Here is an 18,513-nt window from a genome sequence, read left to right as displayed (position 1 = left end):
GTCGACATGCGTTTTATTAATTTTTTTGTGTGTTTTAAAAAATTAATTTCTCCTCTTAACTTGCGTCCTCCTCCTTTCTGTAAACAATTCTTGAATATTTTTGGGTCGTAGATCGTGTTTTCTGTGCTGATTTGAATTTCTTCAAATCTAGAAATTCCAATGCGCATGATTTTTATGAAAAGTGGGTTTGTGTGTTCGCGGTATCTGACTTTAATTATCCTTTTTGCTGAAGTGTGATTATTGGCTTCAGAGTACTTTTGTGACCCCAGACAGAGAGAAAAACGATGCAGCAGTTTTGGATGCAACATGTTGCTGATTCTTCTGAGAATTGCAGCTGTTTCCTGCAGACTCCTTGTTTCAAAACCTATGGAACAATGTACGTGTGTGATTGGAGCTTCTGAGCTACTAATAAAGCAGCAGAGCTGGAAAAAAAATTACAGCTTTATTGGGAATTATTGATGATTCTCCACAGATAGGCAATAAAAAAATCTTATGTGTTTTTTCTGGATTTCTCCTTTACGTGCGGTCTCATCAATCTGGAGTTATTTCACAGCCTCTGCTCTGGAAAGAAAGGAGGAATAACATATTTCTATCCCAGTGCATGTTTCTAGTAAGAGGTCACTGATCTCTGGTCGCCCAGATGTTTTCAGCTCGCGTTAGCTCAGGTTTCCAACGAGCTGCAGAGAAAAAAAAAAACGTTTTCACGGCCAGCAAGGCCGGCCAACATCGTGTGTTTTCTTCTTCCTTTGGTGAGATTCACGCCACATAGGAAGCCTGTTTTCAGGTTTTTTTGTTTGTTTTTTCTCTGTGCTTCAGCAACAAAGTGTGTCAGAGCAAATCAGAGCCCCATGCTGTGTTAATAAGATGCAGAGGTTTCAGTGTTTTCATGTGCAGCTCAGTTCATCCCAAGGTGAAAGGTTGGGAGTGGCTCACTTTAACTTTTGAAAGACAAATATGTATTTTAAGCTGCTTTTTCTCACTAAAACTCACTAAAACATTTAGTAGTTTGAATTTGGATTTAGTAGATTATGCTAATCTATGCTAATTTGTCCTGACTGTAATCATTTCTACTGGTTTTCTGAAGTCCTTAAAGGCTTTCTTTGGGTTTTTAGACTCTTTGGACTTTCTGCTTTTCTGTTCATTTTTGTCCATTAGCTGATTCTTCATAGAGGATGTAATTTAATATTGACAAAAATATCTATTGGCTGATTATTTCACTTACAAAGTGACATTTTTCCCACGTTTTATCTATATAAGTTAAATAATCTGCCAGTGAAACTAGAACTTAACAATATTAGCAAATTATTTACTTGAAACAAGCTCCTATATCTCACTGAAAAGTTACTTGTAAGTTAGTTTTGTCTTATTTCAAGTGTATTAAGATATTTGCACTGGAGACTAGACCAAAAATCCATCCATCCATCCATTTTCTTTCACCCTTGTCCCTCAGTGGGATCGGGAGGGTTGCTGGTGCCTATCTCCAGCTAACGTTCCGGGCGAGAGGCGGGGTCACCCTGGACAGGTCGCCAGTCTGTCGCAGGGCAACACAGAGACACACAGGACACACAACCATGCACACACATTCACACCTAGGGACAATTTGGAAAGGCCAATTAACCTGACAGTCATGATTTTGGACTGTGGGAGGAAACCGGAGAACCCGGAGAAAACCCACGCATGCGCAGGGAGAACATGCAAACTCCATGCAGAAAGACTGGGGCCGGGAATCGAACCCAGAACCTTCGTGCTGCAAGGCAACAGCTCTACCAACTGCGCCACTGTGCAGCCCCTAGACCAAAAATACTTGGTAAAATTTTGTGTTTTTGCAGTGCATCTACAGATTGGAGCAACATTTTCATCTCTGCAGAAGCAGCTTTAATCTGTCTATAAGGAAGCATTCAGACCAGGCTTCTTTAGTGCGCTTTAATCAAAGTCCAGTTCGTTTGTGGAGGTGTGAATGTGCTGATGAATTCTGATCCGTCTAAAAACCTCGGTCTCAGTTAGGTTGAAGTGAACTCAGCTGCGGTTCAAATGACTATATGAATGGAAAGCAGACCAGAGACCGCTCCAAAAGGAGGAAGTGAACTGTAGTACAGGGCATTCTGGGTAAATACAAACATAATACACATGTTAGCCTAGCGCTAGCAGGAGAAATGGCTCATGGACAAAAAAAAAAAATCCTACAACCACTAAAATCTGATGCTGCTCCATTTATTTTTACACTTTGTGAAGAAGGAAGTTGCGCTCAGTGTCTTCTTCTGATGGGTCAGTGTTGTTTCCTTCAGTGGTTCTTGGTGCAGCGCCCCCACAGGCAAGGAGGGGAACAGGTTTTTAAATCAGTTTGCATTATTTAACACTGTGCAGTGTGAAAGCGAACTGCAGCAGCTGAAAATGTAACAGATTTTGGAATCTGATCGAACTGAATCTACTGGACTATCTGGTGTGGAAACAGCCTAAAGGTTGCAGGATTTCAGAAACGTGAATCAGACCATTACAAAAGTTATTTTCTTAATAAATCCAGTGGTGCTTTTAGCTTCATGTTTGTTTAAACTAGCAGATCTATCTTCCTAAATCTGCCACCTTTTGGTGTGGAAGTCTTTATTTAATTCCCCATTGGATCAGTAAAGTATCATTGAATTTGAAAGAAATAGAATTTCGTTTGCCCCTCACACACGTCAGAAAGTTTTTCTGTGTCGAAGCCCCCAGTTTGACCTCAGTTTGACCTCAGCACTTCCAGATAACTCACTTTCCTTAATTACAAAATGAACAGAGGAAATGGTTACCTGAAAATGCTTTGCTATCTTCTTATTGCTTTCCCTCTCCTTTATTGACATCAATTATGTTACATTTCTGAGGGGCGGGAAGCTTCTGCTAATTGCTGAGCCCAGATATGGAGGCGCAGGAGACTATTTAAAACTTCTCCATTTTGCTGTATCACCATTTCTCTCTGATTGTCATTGACAAGGTGTAATTTGTATGCGCTAATGGTTACAATCGCTCCACAAAATCGCCTCTGTGCATCTGCTGACTTGGGAGAGTTGATCAGCATTATCTACTGTAGAGATGTAATTAGATTAAATCTCTTGCTTATGTTTGCTGCAGAGGATTATGAGTGTGTTAAGAGAACTTTGTGTGGCTTCCAGAGGCATTGTCAGGAATTCAATGAAACTTTTTTAATTATTGTTTCATTGTAGCGAGATTTGAATTACAAAGCCAGGAATATTTATTATAGCAGAAAGGTAGAGTTTGGATTTAGTCACAATATTAAACAAGACAAAAAGGTGAGATTTATAAATAAAGTCATAAAAAAGATGTACTCACAACAGATTATTCTTTAAAATAAGAGCAAGTGCTTGTATTTTGAAAGAAATTATCTTTTTATTAGCTTATTTTGTCAAAGTTTAGTTCTTTTTTTAGGTTGGAAAACATTATACATGATAGAGAAACTTGCTTTTCTGGGCGTTTGTACTCAATCAACAACTGTTTCCGTGACATTTTATCTAATCATTTAAAATTATAACGTTCCCTGCTCCAATCTTCTTCTTCCAGCGAATTTTTATTCAGATGTTTTTTCCGTTTCTCCTCTCCTTTAGAAATGCCACAGCTAATGTTTTGAATAAATTGGTGCCGCTCTGCATCTTCCAGTCAGTTTCTAATCGGAAGCTGCACAGTAAAATAACGAAGAACTGGATCTGTCATGTTTCCTTTAATGTCGCTCGATATATTTCTGCTAATTTTCTTCATATACTGCAAAAACACAAAATATTACCAAGTATTTTTGTCTAGTTTCTAATGTAAATACCTTCAAATAAGACAAAACTAACTTTTCAGCAAAATATAGAAGTATGTTTTACGTAAATAATGAATTAATATTGATGAAAAATACAAGTTCCACCGGCAGATTATTTCATTAACATAGAATGTCATGTTATAAGTGAAATGATCTGCCGGTGGAACTAGTATTTTTTATCAATATTAATTAATTATTTACTTAAACTTCTATATTTTGCTGTAAAGTTACTTGTAAGTCAGTTTTCTGTAATTTCAAGTGTAATAAGATATTTGGATTTAGGCAGAGAAAAGACATTATTAACTGCGACCAGACAAGAAAAGTTGGTGGAATCAACTCACTCTCTCACTCTGTGGTTACCTAGCAACTCATTCACTCTGTGGTTGCCTAGCAACAACTTGCTGAGTAACGGCAGCAGTTAAAGGTGATTCATAACTAGTTCATAAGCAGTTATGAATCACCTTTAATCACCTGTTCAGAAAAACAATGGTGTGGAGTTACAATTGGATAAAAAAGGAAAGGCCAAGCAGTATTTTAGAATGAATCAATAATTATTGATATTGACTGATATAAAGCACTTACTGTGATGTTTTTCAGCCCTGACATTAACTTGTGATATTTAACAGCCTTTAATAACTGATGTTAAGGATCAGATTGTTTTATTTTTGCTCCTTCACCGGGGCCATCCAGAGTCTGATTTAGGCTGACCTCTGGTTGCTCTCAGTCAGATGACCTCAGCCAGGCCTCAGCTGACTCCAAAGCTGACCCCAAAGCCTCCCACCCAGCTGCTCCTTACAGACACCGGCGTTCAGCCTCTGTTCCAGGTTTACGCTTCCAGCTGCACCTGATTACTTTCTGTTTGCTGAAATGTCTCTTTGCCTGTTTTTATTAGTTGGTCATTGCTGCTCACAATTAAAACTTCAAAGACATTTCTTCAGGATAAACGTAGGGAAAAGTACCGGTGTACCGTAATGGTAGCACTTTATTTGACTGACGTAACACCTGTCATAGACGTGAACGACTCTCTGTGAATGTTTATGACGGTTGTTATGAAGTGACATTCGGTAAATAATGATATTTTTAATTCAATGTTGATGCTTTAAAAGTGTCATTATTTACCAAATAATGCAAAGTTCACACTTTTAATGCAGCTTTTAATGTAACTTTGCATTAAAAATATGATTATTAACTGAATGATGCTTCAGTCATAAACATTCATGAAGACTAGACACATTTACTTGACTGAATTATTGATTACTTTTTGTAGTATTTTTACTCTGTTGTAGTTTTTACTTTTCCTTCAGTATTTTAGTCCATAAAACATCCAAAATTTCCATTTAACTTTATATTTTGGTCCATCCGATAATATAATGTTTACATATTAAATGTTTTGATCAGTTACTCAATACCTGAGTAGACTTTTTTTTAAGCAAATACCTTTTTACTCAAGTAATTCTTTAGATGTACTTTCAGAGCCACATAAAGACAATTACAAAGTCGGCCTTCTATCACCTGAAGAACATTTCCAGGGTTAAAGGACTAATGTCTCAGCAAGTAGGTAAATGTAATTGAGTAACTGTAACTAGTTACTACCAGCTCTGCGCAGACCCCTCCAAATAAGAACCTCCTGGTTCTTTTTGGGTTTCAGTTCAGTGTAAACTCTGAGATGTTTCTTTAAACTAGCTAACATCATTGCACTCTGCTGAACAATTGTCAAGATTGATTAATCTTCCCACGCTGTGCCAACACCTCTCCACTTTCTCCCACCATGAGGCCTCAGTGAGAGTTTCCCCAGTCAGGCGGACCTGTTTGTTCTTTTCAGAAAGCGAAAAGAAAACAGACAAATTGGAGTTTCACAGACGCAGGAAGCTCAAAATGCATGTAATTTCTGCGCTGCAGCGGCTCTTTTGTGTGTCGCATGTTCTGCCGACGGACATTTTTCTTCTTCTTTTGTCAGTGAACAATGAGTCCATCCAGCTTATTATCTGCGCAGCAACAGCTTGGTATCACTTCTGCTTCATATCATGGGGCTGCACTTCAAAATAAAACATCTGCCGAGTGTTTGTGCTCTGCTTTGCTAGATTAATGAGCAGAGAGTGGAAAAGTGAGATATGAGGTTAGGCTGGACCCGAGGTGCGACACGCCGCCTGCTAGCCGCCGCGCCGCCAGCAGCGGCGAGAAGATAAATGAGCAAAGTTTGTTTTTGTCAAGGAGCTTTCTTCCCTCAAGCAGAGTTATTCCGAATGTACAACTCTTAACGCGTGTTTATCGCTGAATAATGCTGGGTAAACGGTTTCATTATGTGGGATGACCTTTGTTTATCCGGCTTTGTCACAAGTCAGAGTCCTTTACAAAACATTATGACTCTTGCTTTCTACAGAAAAACGTTACTGTGTGGAGTGGAGAGAGCGACTGCGAGTGGTTGGGAATACTACAGAAGAGGATTAGAGCTGCTGAAAGAAGAAAAACAATTCAGTTTAAATCCCAAAAATTCAGGCGTTTCTCATCATTTTATTGTAGAATTGATTTTTTCCCCTCTGAATTAGGATTTTTTCTCAGAATTCTGATTTTAATCCCTGAACTGACACTTTTTCTCAGAACTGATATTTTTCTGAGGATTCTGACTTTAATCTCCAAATTATGACTTCAATTTCCAAATTTTTTAATTTTATTTTCAGAATTCTGCATTATGATTTCATTCTCAGTTATTACCTTTTCAAGATTGAGTTTCATCCCAAAATAATGACATTTCCCCCCCAGAATTATGACATTTTTCTTAGAATTCAGACGTTTCATCCCAGAAATCTGACATTTTTTTTCTCTCAAAATTCTGACTTCCATCCATCCATCCGTTTTCTTAACACCCTTGTCCCTCAGTGGGGTCGGAAGGGTTGCTGGTGCCGATCTCCAGCTAACGTTCCAGGCGAGAGGCGGGGTCACCCTGGACAGGTCGCCAGTCTGTCGCAGGGCAACACAGAGAAACACAGGACAAACAACCACGCACACACACACACACACACACACACTCACACCTAGGGGCAATTTAGACAGACCAATTAACCTGACAGTCATGTTTTTGGACCGTGGGAGGAAACCGGAGTACCCGGAGAAAACCCACACATGCACAGGGAGAACATGCAAACTCCATGCAGGGAGATCGGAGCCAGGAATCAAACCCAGAACCTTCTTGCTGCAAGGCAACAGCTCTACCAACTGCGCCACTGTGCAGCCCCAAAATTCTGACTTTAATCTCTGAATTCTAATTGTGACTTTAATCTCAGAATTGTGGCCTTTCTTTCTTGAAATTCTTACTTCAATCTCAGAAAACTCAAAATTCTGATCTTAATCTCAGAAGATCAGCCTCATTAAATCAGAGCAGAAACTCTCCTCGAAAAACTAACTATTCAGCAAATCTCTAAGAGGAAACAATACGTTAAAAATTGTGATAATGTGAGGATATTAATAGCTAGAACATTTTTCCCTTTCTATCTAGACTATTGTAGTGAAAAACACAGTTAGAGGCAATAAGGGAGAATCATTTGAATGATCCCCTTGAGGACTTTGCCAGCAGCCATTACCCTACGGTCAGTAAAAACTCTCCGTGTGGCTGAAAGAAGCACTTAGTCCTGTGAAAAAGCCTGAATTCACCCACCGAGGTGAAAGATTGACACACAGCTTTCCAGATCGCTCCAGGCAACCTGTTTTCTCTTCACAGCCCAGCGAGCGTCTGCGTAGTCAGGTGGATTTACAAGTCAGCTTTAGCACCGTTTTAATTAGCCGGCGCTTCTGTCTGTCTGTCTGTGTCCGTCCTCCAGATGGACCCGGTGCAGAAAGCCGTCCTCCATCACACCCTGGGCATCCCTCCCACAGCCAAGAGGAAGCATGTGTCCTGCAGCGTCTGCCAGCTGAGGTTCAACTCACAGGTGAGCGACTCGAATATAAATTCTCCGCAGAATCAGATTCCACAAAGGCTTAATTTGCTGGGCTGTTCGGCCCGAATAGCAGCTGCATTGAGATGCAGATCAAGTGTTCAGTCCTCTGTAGGCGATGATGCTGACTGAGCAGCAGACAAAAGAAACCTGACAGGTAGGCACTTTGTGAAGTTTATGAAATGCAACCGGGAGCACTTTCATGTTTTTTTATGAAGTAGTAGATTACTCTGCTGCTGAAATTGCGTGAGGAACAGAAGTGGATAAAGAATTTTTATTTATTTATTTTTTTTTACATGACTTCAAAGACATAAAACTTTTCTGCAGACAGACACCAGCCATCACACAAATTAATCCTCACTGGATGGTTTGTGTTGACGTGTAATTTTGTACGTGTTTGTACTTCAGTTTGGGTTCTAAAAAGAGACCAATGCTTAAAAAAAAAAAAAAACATTCAGTTGGTTTTTAGCAAACATCAATTTTTATTTTTTTTCTGGTGTCTGGAAAATGAGCCGTTTGAAAAAACCTCCTGCATGTAGCGTCACAAATTAGCAGCCACTAACTTTCACCTGGAAACCCCAGCTAAGCCCAGGCCGTTACCTAGCAACCCCAGCGTAACTCCGCCCATCGCCTAGCAACCTAAACTGAACTCCCACTATAATCTGCTTTTGGAACTATTCTTTTTCATTAATATAAGACATTATTGACTCAAAACTGGCTTCTATATCTTCCTGAAAAGTTTTGTCTTATTTCAAGTGTAACTAACTAGAAACTAGACAAAAAATACTTAAGATTTTGTGTTTAACAGAACTAAATGTTTTTTTCCACAACTCTTCTCTCCAAAAATGAAACTGCACTGCAAAAACACGGTCCAGTTTATAGTGCAAATATCTGAAGTAAGGCAAAACTAACAAGCACATTTTGAGCAAAATGCACCATCAAGTCAGTAATTGCTTAATACTGATGTTGATTCACTTACTAGTTATAAGGCAATTAATCAAGACATTTTCCCAAAATATTTTGTTATACTGGCAGATTATTTCCCTTATAACAAATACGTTTTCGTAAATATTAAGGAATTATTGACTTAAACAAAGCTCCCATATTGTGCTGAACAGCTGCTTTTGTTTAAGTGTATTTTGTGTTTTTTGCAGTGTACTTTTATTAATTACGAATATTCAACTTTTTTCTTTCTTAAACATAAAAGTGGGATTTTTAACATTATTAATGAAAACCACAGTTAAGGTGGGAGTTGAAGGACTTCTTCTTTCTGTTTGTTGCCATTACTTCATGTTTTCCCAGAACATCACCACAGCAGGTAGAGTTTATTAGCATATTTCCATATTCAGTGTCTTCTACATGCTCGAGTATTTTAATCAAATGCTCGGCGTTCGCATTAACTCGCTAAATCTAACCAACGTTCGAGCGCCTAACCAAGCAGATGGGTTTCGATTTTCTCCTGCACCTAATTTCCATACCACTTTGGAAGTAATCAAAAAAGATTTAAAAAGAAAATCAGTGGTGGTGCATGTTGTTAAATCAGAAGCATCCCTAACTGGCAGTGTCACGGCACCTTTCATTAAGCAGTAATCAATCCATTTTCAGCGCTGAACGGGCAGGTGATTACTCAGGACGGGATTATTATGTTTTACAGAGGAAATCATATCTAAGGACTTGCTGACTGTTCTTTTTTGGCCTTCGTTACAGAAAAAGGCTGCGTGTTCAGCTGTCGGCCGTGACGAGTGGACGTAATTCTTTAAAAAACTTTTTCACTACCAGACGGATTATATAATTAAATTTACAGGAGAAACGAATTTGACATAGTGTGCTAAATAACATTTTATGTTCCTGTTGATGAGCGCTCGTGTAAAAAGCAAAAGCTTGAAAGAGATTTTTTTTTAAAAACTGCTTTTTTCAGTTTGAGTCTTTTTTGAACAACTGGAAAACAAACTTAATAGTATCAGTTTACAGATTTTAATAAATAAGTTTTCTTGTTGATGCAGGAAACTGAACTTGGTTGTTTTTAGTTTTAACTTCTAAACAGCTGGAGTGGATTTTTATACCTCTAGTTTTTAGGTTTTAACAACTTACTCACTGATTTATTATTATTATTATTATTATTATTATTTCAGTCATCTTCATTTCACAGTTCTTTCCTGGCTTTCACTTGTTATAATTATTTCTGTTTACATCATTATCATTTTTAGATTATAAAGACGTCTGAGAGTTTAATGAACATCAAATCTATAAAAACACTAAATCATAAAAACACTAAAAAAAATTAATCCTCCACTTTAACTGAAAACATGTAACTTTTGCCATTAAGCCTCAATAATCAGCATCACTCTGTAATTAAACTACCACCAAATGATGTGTATTAGTGGAAGTGAACTCCTTCATATTTGATGCATTAGTTATATTTGCTCCTCTTTTCTCTTTTTGTTCTTAGATATTTGAGTTATCAAAATAGACAAAAGGTGCTAAATGTGCCTTTTTTTGCTGAAAAAATATAACTAAATTCTACATTTTCTGTAAATAAATCAAATTTTTGCTTTTAAGAATGACTGAAGTTGCATTTTTTTTTATTGTTTCACTGCATTAAAAGCCTCAAATTAAATTTATACCAATGAGTGTATTTCAGCTCATTAAAGCAGCTGTAAATTCAAATAAGCTTATGAGATCAATTAGATAAAATGATCTAATTGATCATTTTATCAATTAGATAAAATGATATTATCTAAATATGAGATATTTAGATAATATACTCACCAGAATAAGCTTATTCTGGTTAGCTGTTACTCACCAGAGTAACAGCTAGTTTAGTTAGTTTTTATTTTTTACTGATGCCAACTGCGTGTTTTGACTATCCCACGACTAGAGAAGCTGACTGTTTCTCCGTGTTTGGTTCTGGTTCTGCTCTGCATCCAGAACCAGAAGACTTGAGTGACCTGGAAGTTTATGCTACTCTGAAGGTTCAGGCCCAGATTTGGGGCCTGATCTTTAGTTTCTAGCTGTAACAAGTAAAGCCTGGGTTGGGAAGTAATTAGTTTCATTTACTTATTTACTTGAGTAACTTTTTTTAAATGTACTTTTAGAGTATTTTTACTTCTTACTTTTACTTGAGTAATTTTATTATGAAGTATCTCTTCTCTTACTTGTGTAAAATTTCTGGATTTTCTATCCACTGAATGAAAAAAAACTGCTATTTTTGTTAAAGTTTTATAAGTTTTTTATTTAAAGAAATTGATTGGGGAAAATATTATTTGCCTGATTTTGTTATTTTTTGTTGCTTATATGAGTTATTGTCATTTTGGTTGTTAAAATACCAAAATTTCCACTAACTTTACATTTTGGCCCATCTTATGTAATTTTTACATAAGATGTAAAAATTACATAAGTTATGGCACCAATTCAGAAATGAACCAATTATTTTTGAAAGTTTCACTTGCCAGGTCCAGAGTTTTTGCTCTTATTCAGGAAAAAGAAAAGAGCAAAATATATAAGGTAGGCAAATTGTTTTTTTTTTTATTTCATTACATCACTGTATTATTAGTGTGGTGCAAAAACCCAGCAATATGCCTGGTTTCCATGAAAGATTTATCCTGCATAAACACAAATCTCGCTCTTGAGCCTTAGTGCATTTCTGATACAACCCTACAGCAACATGCAGGAATAATTAGATTTATCCAAATATATAAATAACGCTCAGCAGGGAGCATGTTCTGGCTGCTTGCTTGGACCAGAAGAAACCTGTATTTTAGGAATGTGTTTATTTTTATTTGCTTCACGAATCATTCTCGACGTTTCCGAGTCTCTCAGCGTCTCAAACTTGCAGCCTCTAAAGCGCCATATTTATGTCTCGTAGTTATGACTTCCTGAAACGGCTACCTGTGTTTATTTGTTGTGAGTTGGAGTCATTTTGTGGGGTTTTATCTCATCCACAGGTGTGTGCATTGCAGCAGCAGTAAACTGGGAACAATCCAAATGACCTCCATATCTCATTAATGCAAGGAAAAGAGCCGCTATAGATTTCTCTTGCACCCTTAAAGAAATCTATTTCCATAATTTAGAAGCTCAGGACTCCATAGACTCCAGGAGAGTGTTTATATGCCCGGTGAATCTGGGTCATAAAGATTTATGACCGGCTAAGAATAGTGGATAAACTCAGAATTACAAATAAGGGAGGAGGATGACTCCATAAAAAGATAAATAAATAAGCAAAACCATCAAAAAAAAAAAAAAAAAAAGCTTTTATCAACAGATAAAACATGAGTATAACTCCTTAAACAGGTTTCCCTGTCCTAACATAAGCACTAAAATAATATTTAATTTAATTGGCCAGATTAATTAGCATCTCCTTTGGGAACAGGAGATTGTTGCATTTTATTTTTGCTCTTTAATGAATTACATCATCTTAGTTTATGGAGTATGACGTGTTATGGCTGGATTTTCTGCTCATTGCTTTATGTTTCATAAAGTTAATTGCTAAGGTTTGGAACAAATCATGTTGGGAAAAGGCTTTTGGGGGTTCTCTCTGTGGTTTGGGATTTTAGTGGATTTTTATTGTTTTGGAGCAATAATAGTTTTTAGCTTTGTTCTAAAACAATTTCCGCTTTAATAGACAGGTCATGGTGGCTTGAAATAAAAACCTTAAAACTAGAATTTCATTGTAGTTTATTGGGGATATTGTGGTACAAACGCATAGAAGTGAATATCTGTCGAAATAAAACATGATTTTCTACTTTTTTCATAATAGAAATCTGAAAAGTGTGGCCCTCCTTCACTCATTTACTGTTAAATAAAAATCTGTAAAATTAATTGGCTTCAGAATTAACCTAATAGAGTCGGTTTGTGCACATTAACATGTCAGTTTTGATTAATTAACTAAATAAATAGATTTTAACATGGAGAAAATTTAGAATTTTTTTTTTTTAAAGGTTCCACTTTTGACTCCACGTTTTGTTTCTGGTACAACCAAAATTCAGACGCACACAGAGGGTTAATTTAAAAAAATAAAAAGGCTATTGTGCTAAAAGGAAATAAAACATTGATGGTGTTTTATTCAAGCATAAAACACCATCACTTTGCATCAGTCTGATGGTTGAATGACCTAAATGGCAAATTAAAAACAAATATATTTGTCGTTTAGTTCATATAAACAATGGAAGATTAGAAAATAAAAAAAATAAAATTATGAGAATAAATTTGTGTGCAAATAAAGTCAAAATAATACAAGAATAATCTTGTAGAGTTACAAAAATAAGGTCATAATATTCTGACTTTATTCTGGTAAAATTACACATTTATCTTCATAATATCATGCCATTATTTTCATGTTATTAAACTTTATTTTCATATTATTTTGACTTTTTTCTTGTACGAGTTTCTTCTTGTAGTGTTATGACTTTATTTTCATAATTACATTTTTTTTTATTTGTATTTTTTACTCGTATGGCTCCAATACTTTGTCCTACATGTCTATTTATTCAGTATATTTTCAGCAAAAAAGTGTTTTTGAATTGAAAATGCTGCTTATTTTCTATATTATAGCTTTGGATTAAAATGTGATTAATTTCACTTAATTAATTACACACCCAGCAATTAACTTGATTAAAAATTTTAATCGTGTCCCTTTACGACTCCATACAAAAACAGCTTTTCTTTGCAGACCTCAGCAGGAGACAGGAGAGTTTTAAAACGAGGCTTATAATAAAAATCACACCAAGCTTTGAGCATCTCACAGATTACCATTATGATCACCTGAAAATGGAAATTTCAGGCGAGTTTAGCAAATTAAAATCAGCCAAAATGTTTGATTTGTTGTGAAACCTACAAATAAAGTGACAAAAAGAAAGCTGCTGTTGAAAGAGAGTCATAAATTATGCTTGCATGTTGACACAATGAGAACAAAAGTGCAGCAAAATGCAGAACAATCCCAAAAATAAAAAAAAACTGTTTGAGGCTGAAAAAGATCCAAGACCTGCAGCAGGATGATAACCCGAAACATTTAAACTCCCACAGAAATCCAAAGCTGCACTGCAAAAATACAAAACCATGACAAGGATTTTCTGTCTGCCTTTTAGTCCAAATATCTCAAAACACTTAAAATAAAACAAAACTAAGTTACAAGTAACTTTTCGGCAACGTAAATAATTCCTTAATATTGATTTTTAAAAGTACTTATTCCACTGGCAGATTATTTCACAAGATATTCTCCCCATGTTATAGGTAAAATAATCTGTCACTCATCAATATTAATGAATTGTTTATTTAAAACAATCTATTACATTTTGCTTAAAAGTTAGTTTTGTAAGTTAGTTTTGCCTTATTTCAAGACAAAAATACTTGGTTAGATTGTGTGTTTTTGCAGTGAATAACAAAGAGTCATAAAACTAAAAATAGGAAGGAAATGTTAGTGTTGCCATAAATGTGAAAGTGAATGATTCTGAGGTCAAACTGAACATTAATCACTGAAAAAACAGGTATTTTTGCCCTACTTTTTATTGCAATTATAGTACACTTGAAATACAACAACACTAACTTACAAGCAACTTTTCAGCAAGATATGGGAGCATTTTAAGTAAATATTTCCTTAATATTGATTTTAAAAAGTTTTCAAGTGAAAAAAAATTGTTTACAAAATGTTACCAAGAACTTTTGATCCAGCTTCTGATTCAAATACCTATATTTGAAATAAGATAGAACAAACTTGCAATTAACTTTTCAACAAGATTAAGAAGTTTATTTCCTTGATATTAATTAAAAAATACTGGTTCCACTGGCAAGTTATTTCACTTATAACAAGACATTTTCCCATAATAATAATCTACCAATGGAACTAGTACTTTTTAATTAATATTATTAAGGAATTATTTACTTCAAATAAGCTCCTGTATCTTGCCGAAAAGTTACAGCTAAGTTGGTTTTATTTTATTTTAAGTGTACTAAAGTATTTGCACTGGAAACTAGACCCAAACAAAAACCTAAAACTAAATGAATCCTTCCTTTCAAATAGCCTGGAACATTTCTGTGATAATGGCTCCGGATCTAAATTTAACCTCTTCAGGAATTACAGCATCGCTGGTTTCCTTTCTTTCTTTCTTTCTTTCTTTCTTTCTTTCTTTCTTTCTTTCTTTCTTTCTTTCTTTCTTTCTTTCTTTCTTTCTTTCTTTCTTTCTTTCTTTCTTCTCTCTCTCTCTCTCTCTCTCTCTCTCTCTCTCTCTCTCTCTCTCTCTCTCTCTCTCTCTCTCTCTCTCTCTCTCTCTCTCTCTCTCTCTCTCTCTCTCTCTCTCTCTCTCTTCTCTCTCTCTCTCTCTCTCTCTCTCTCTCTCTCTCTCTCTCTCTCTCTCTCCATGTCTTGTCTTCTTCAAAGAGCATCTGGAAGGAAAACAAATCATTTCACTCCTGGATTTAATAAAACGCGTGCCAGACGTGGAATCCGGGCGTTCCATTTCACTGCGCTGATAAAAGATGAAATATCGCTAAGGCTGCATTAAACAGCCATCCATATTACAGCAGACTCATGACAAACTGTTAGCCGGGTCTTTGGTACCTGCAGGGTGATGAATGTGGGGTCAAATTAATAGTTACATGCCAGGACAAGACGTGCAGCTAGTTTGAAAAAGTGATGCTGCTTAGAGGAAATCATCCCAAAAAAAAAAAAAAAAACACTGAAAAGATTTGTAGCCCGAAGAGAAACAATGAAAGCTTTACAATCATTTTTAGGAAAATGAAGCATCTAAAGCAGTGTTTGTAAAATGTTCAGGCTGAGGATCATTTAATCCAATTAAGAAGCACTCACAGACCACCTAACTTAAAATTTCCCTGCAGTAACACATCTTAAAAAATATACAGCCAGAAATGAAAATATCAGTTTTTTTGACCACGATAAAACCATACAAGTCGAGGACGTTTTGAGTTATTTACTGATTCTTAAAGCTTTCCAGTGATGTCTAACACGTGGAAATTAAAAAAACAAGTTGTTCTTTTACAAAGTGCTGTGTGAATTAATAACATTTTGGGGCTATTTGTAATTTATAAGCACAATGAAATTAATACAGACTAGAGTTGCTTTGGCAGAAACAGAAATCATCTTCTGCGCCAGTAAATATAAAAACAATTCACCCATCCTGTTGTATTTATCTATTTATTTAATTCAATTTAATAATTTTTTATTCAATAAAAATAACTGATAAAAGTAACAATAGCCGATGACGTGCGAGCAGAGTATTATAAGCAAGCGACGTCGTTGGAAACAAAGAACAGTTCTCACCAAATGAGACTCGTTCACAGCTAATGAACGACACGGATCCTCCCTTAAGGTTTGACTTTGCTTCCTCCGATCTTGTCAGTAATCCTGGCGTTGTTTTCTTTCCGCTGGTATGTTCTGATTTTCTTTTAAAAGCCATTTATCAATCATTATCTTTAAACACAATCCGTTGCTAAGCTAGCTGTAGCGTCTCACTTTGAGCTGACGTCACGGTAAATAAACGGTCGTTTACATGCAGTACCTCACAGACCACCAGGGGGAGCCCGTGGATCTAAAGACTGAAAACAAAATTAGATGCTGGCATTTGTTTAGCCGTGGACCATAAATAATAATCCATGCTGGTGTTTTCCGGGTTCCTGAAACTGGCTGATTTATTTATTCCAAGAGGCAGTTTCATCCCTCCTTCATGGCTTCCTTCATGGCTTCCTTCCTGCCACAGGCAAAGCACGCTGGGAAATCCTCAGCGGTAAACAAGGACAGCTCAGAGTCTGCGTCTCCTGTCTGTGTCTCGGTGAATTTGTTGTTTTGAAGGTGAACGTTAGTAATTCTACGTGTTCAGACTGTAAAATCAAAAAATGCTTAATCCACGATATTTGTAGCTATATAGTAAAATTGTCACAATTCTGTTGTCAATTGAGAAAAGAAAGGCGGAAACTTCCATACTTTTTACAACTATTGGTTCACCTGGTAAGGATGAGTAAAATGTCTTAAAATAAATTAATCTTTTGTTGTTTTATTGGGAATCTGAGAGGGAAATATTTAGAAAATATTTTTTTTCTAACTTGTAAACATGTGTATCCATTACACAAACATTAGGTCAAATATTTTTAAATCTTTCATTGTGAGATTCTGAAACTAAAACAACTTTATACCAGAATAACGACAGTGATATTTAGAAACAAGCAAAAAAGAAAATATGGATGAGTTTGGAGGGGTTTTAAGTTTGTACAGGTAAAAATGTAATCTTTGATCTCCAGGATTGTCAGTGTTCAGGTTTTATGCATCATTTAGGACCTTAATAATGCAACAAAAGTCTGTTTTCTACAGCCATGTATTGATTTTCCCAACTGTTTGTGTCTCTTTAGTTGATTTCTACAATGTGTTTCAGCTGCTCCACCTTCTCATTTAGGTGAAGTTGCACAGCAGAGAAGATTTTTTCTCTACTATTCGTTGCGTGTTCACTTTCATGTCATTCCTCCACTGAACAAATCACACAGATTGGACACAAAATGCCTAAAAATGGAAGGATTAGGACCAGTCCAGTGGTTTTCCAAAGATGTTTCAGAGTGGGCTCCAAGCAGCTTTCTCCAAATTAGGTCTCTCTCTTGGTTTTGGCTTTTTTCACTGGCCCTAAATCCTGCTGACTGCGTTTCTCTGCTCAGTGATCGTCTTGTAATCACACGTTGGATATTTGAGAAATTATAGAAAAGAAAATTACTGCATAGAAGAAAAACGTATCTTGTATGACTGATTTTCTTGTGTAATTTATTTAGCCGGTGCAAAAACAAAAAGCAGTAAAAACGCTTACTAAATAAAAATTTCCATTCCACTGCTCTGCTAATCCTGTTTAGCTTTGTTGTATAGACATATTATTCTTTGTTTTCCATACTGCGTCTACATTCAGCTGCTTTCGCCTGCTAAATATATCTTTGTTTGGTCCTCTCACAGAGCCAGGCCTTGGCCCACTACAAGGGCACCAAACATGCCAAGAAGCTAAAAGCCCTGGAAACCCCGAAGAGTAAGCTCAAAGGCTCAGCGGTCACCAAGGAAACGGCCAACCAGGAGACCGCCAAGGGCATCAACACCTTGCAGGTCCCCAACGGCACAGACAGGAAAGGTCTGTGTTTTCCTGCCCTCCACACATTCCCCGACACACGCTCCATGTGGGCTTTATGCAGCTGCTGCACCTCAGCAACATTAACCTTAAAATGCACTTATTCCTCCTGCCGTTAGTTACACAAGCTCTTAAAATTCACTGGAGGTTTTTTTGTACTTCGATTTGGGTTTCTGCTGCTTCTAAAAACACTCCAAGCTCTTTAAAAAAAACGCCCAACCGGTTTTTGACAATGACTTAATGTTTTCTGTTGTCCTGAAAGTGAGCCGTTTCAAAGACTTTCGGAATGTAACGTCACTACTCAGCAGGCACTGCCCGTTACCTAGCAACCCCGGCCCATCACCTAGCAACCCAAGCTGAGTTCCAGCACATTTGGGCAGCTAGTTTTACCCAATGTGGGCTGTATAATGGCTTTTGAAAGCCATTTTGAAATTAATGAACATGTTTTGTTTTGACATGTTGCATGTTATTGTTTGCATCCAGAACGTTTGCGCATGGAAGGAGAAAAGACAATTTTTTTTACAGGCCATCTATAGCTGCGCTGCCGTGGTAGAACAATTCCTGTTATCAAAATGAAACCTGGAGATGTAGGTATTATTAATTTAGTGCAGTGCGCCACAGCAAAGGGAAAAATAACGCAAAAAACTCTTTTTTTCTTCTTTATTCTCCCTTTCACAGACTCGTTTCTATA

The 18,513-nt window shown here is 36.5% G+C and overlaps 1 protein-coding gene across 3 annotated transcripts in view; it reads left to right on the top strand.

Moving 5' to 3' along the window:
- Positions 1–18,513, top strand: part of znf385d (zinc finger protein 385D) — a 106,296-nt gene that overhangs the window by 59,461 nt on the left and 28,322 nt on the right. For all 3 annotated transcript variants that reach the window (XM_008430995.2, XM_008430994.3, XM_008430996.3), the window contains exons 3-4: positions 7,606–7,713; positions 17,657–17,825. In XM_008430995.2, coding sequence (XP_008429217.2) covers positions 7,606–7,713; positions 17,657–17,825 — 277 coding nt within the window. The remainder of the gene's footprint in view (positions 1–7,605; positions 7,714–17,656; positions 17,826–18,513) is intronic.

Source organism: Poecilia reticulata, chromosome 16 (assembly GCF_904066995.2).
Source record: "Poecilia reticulata chromosome 16, P_reticulata-male-v2, whole genome shotgun sequence".
In the NCBI taxonomy this organism is placed as follows: Eukaryota; Metazoa; Chordata; class Actinopteri; order Cyprinodontiformes; family Poeciliidae; genus Poecilia; species Poecilia reticulata.
The sequence above is the reverse complement of the archived record's forward strand: the minus strand, read 5'-3'. Positions and strand labels throughout refer to the sequence as shown.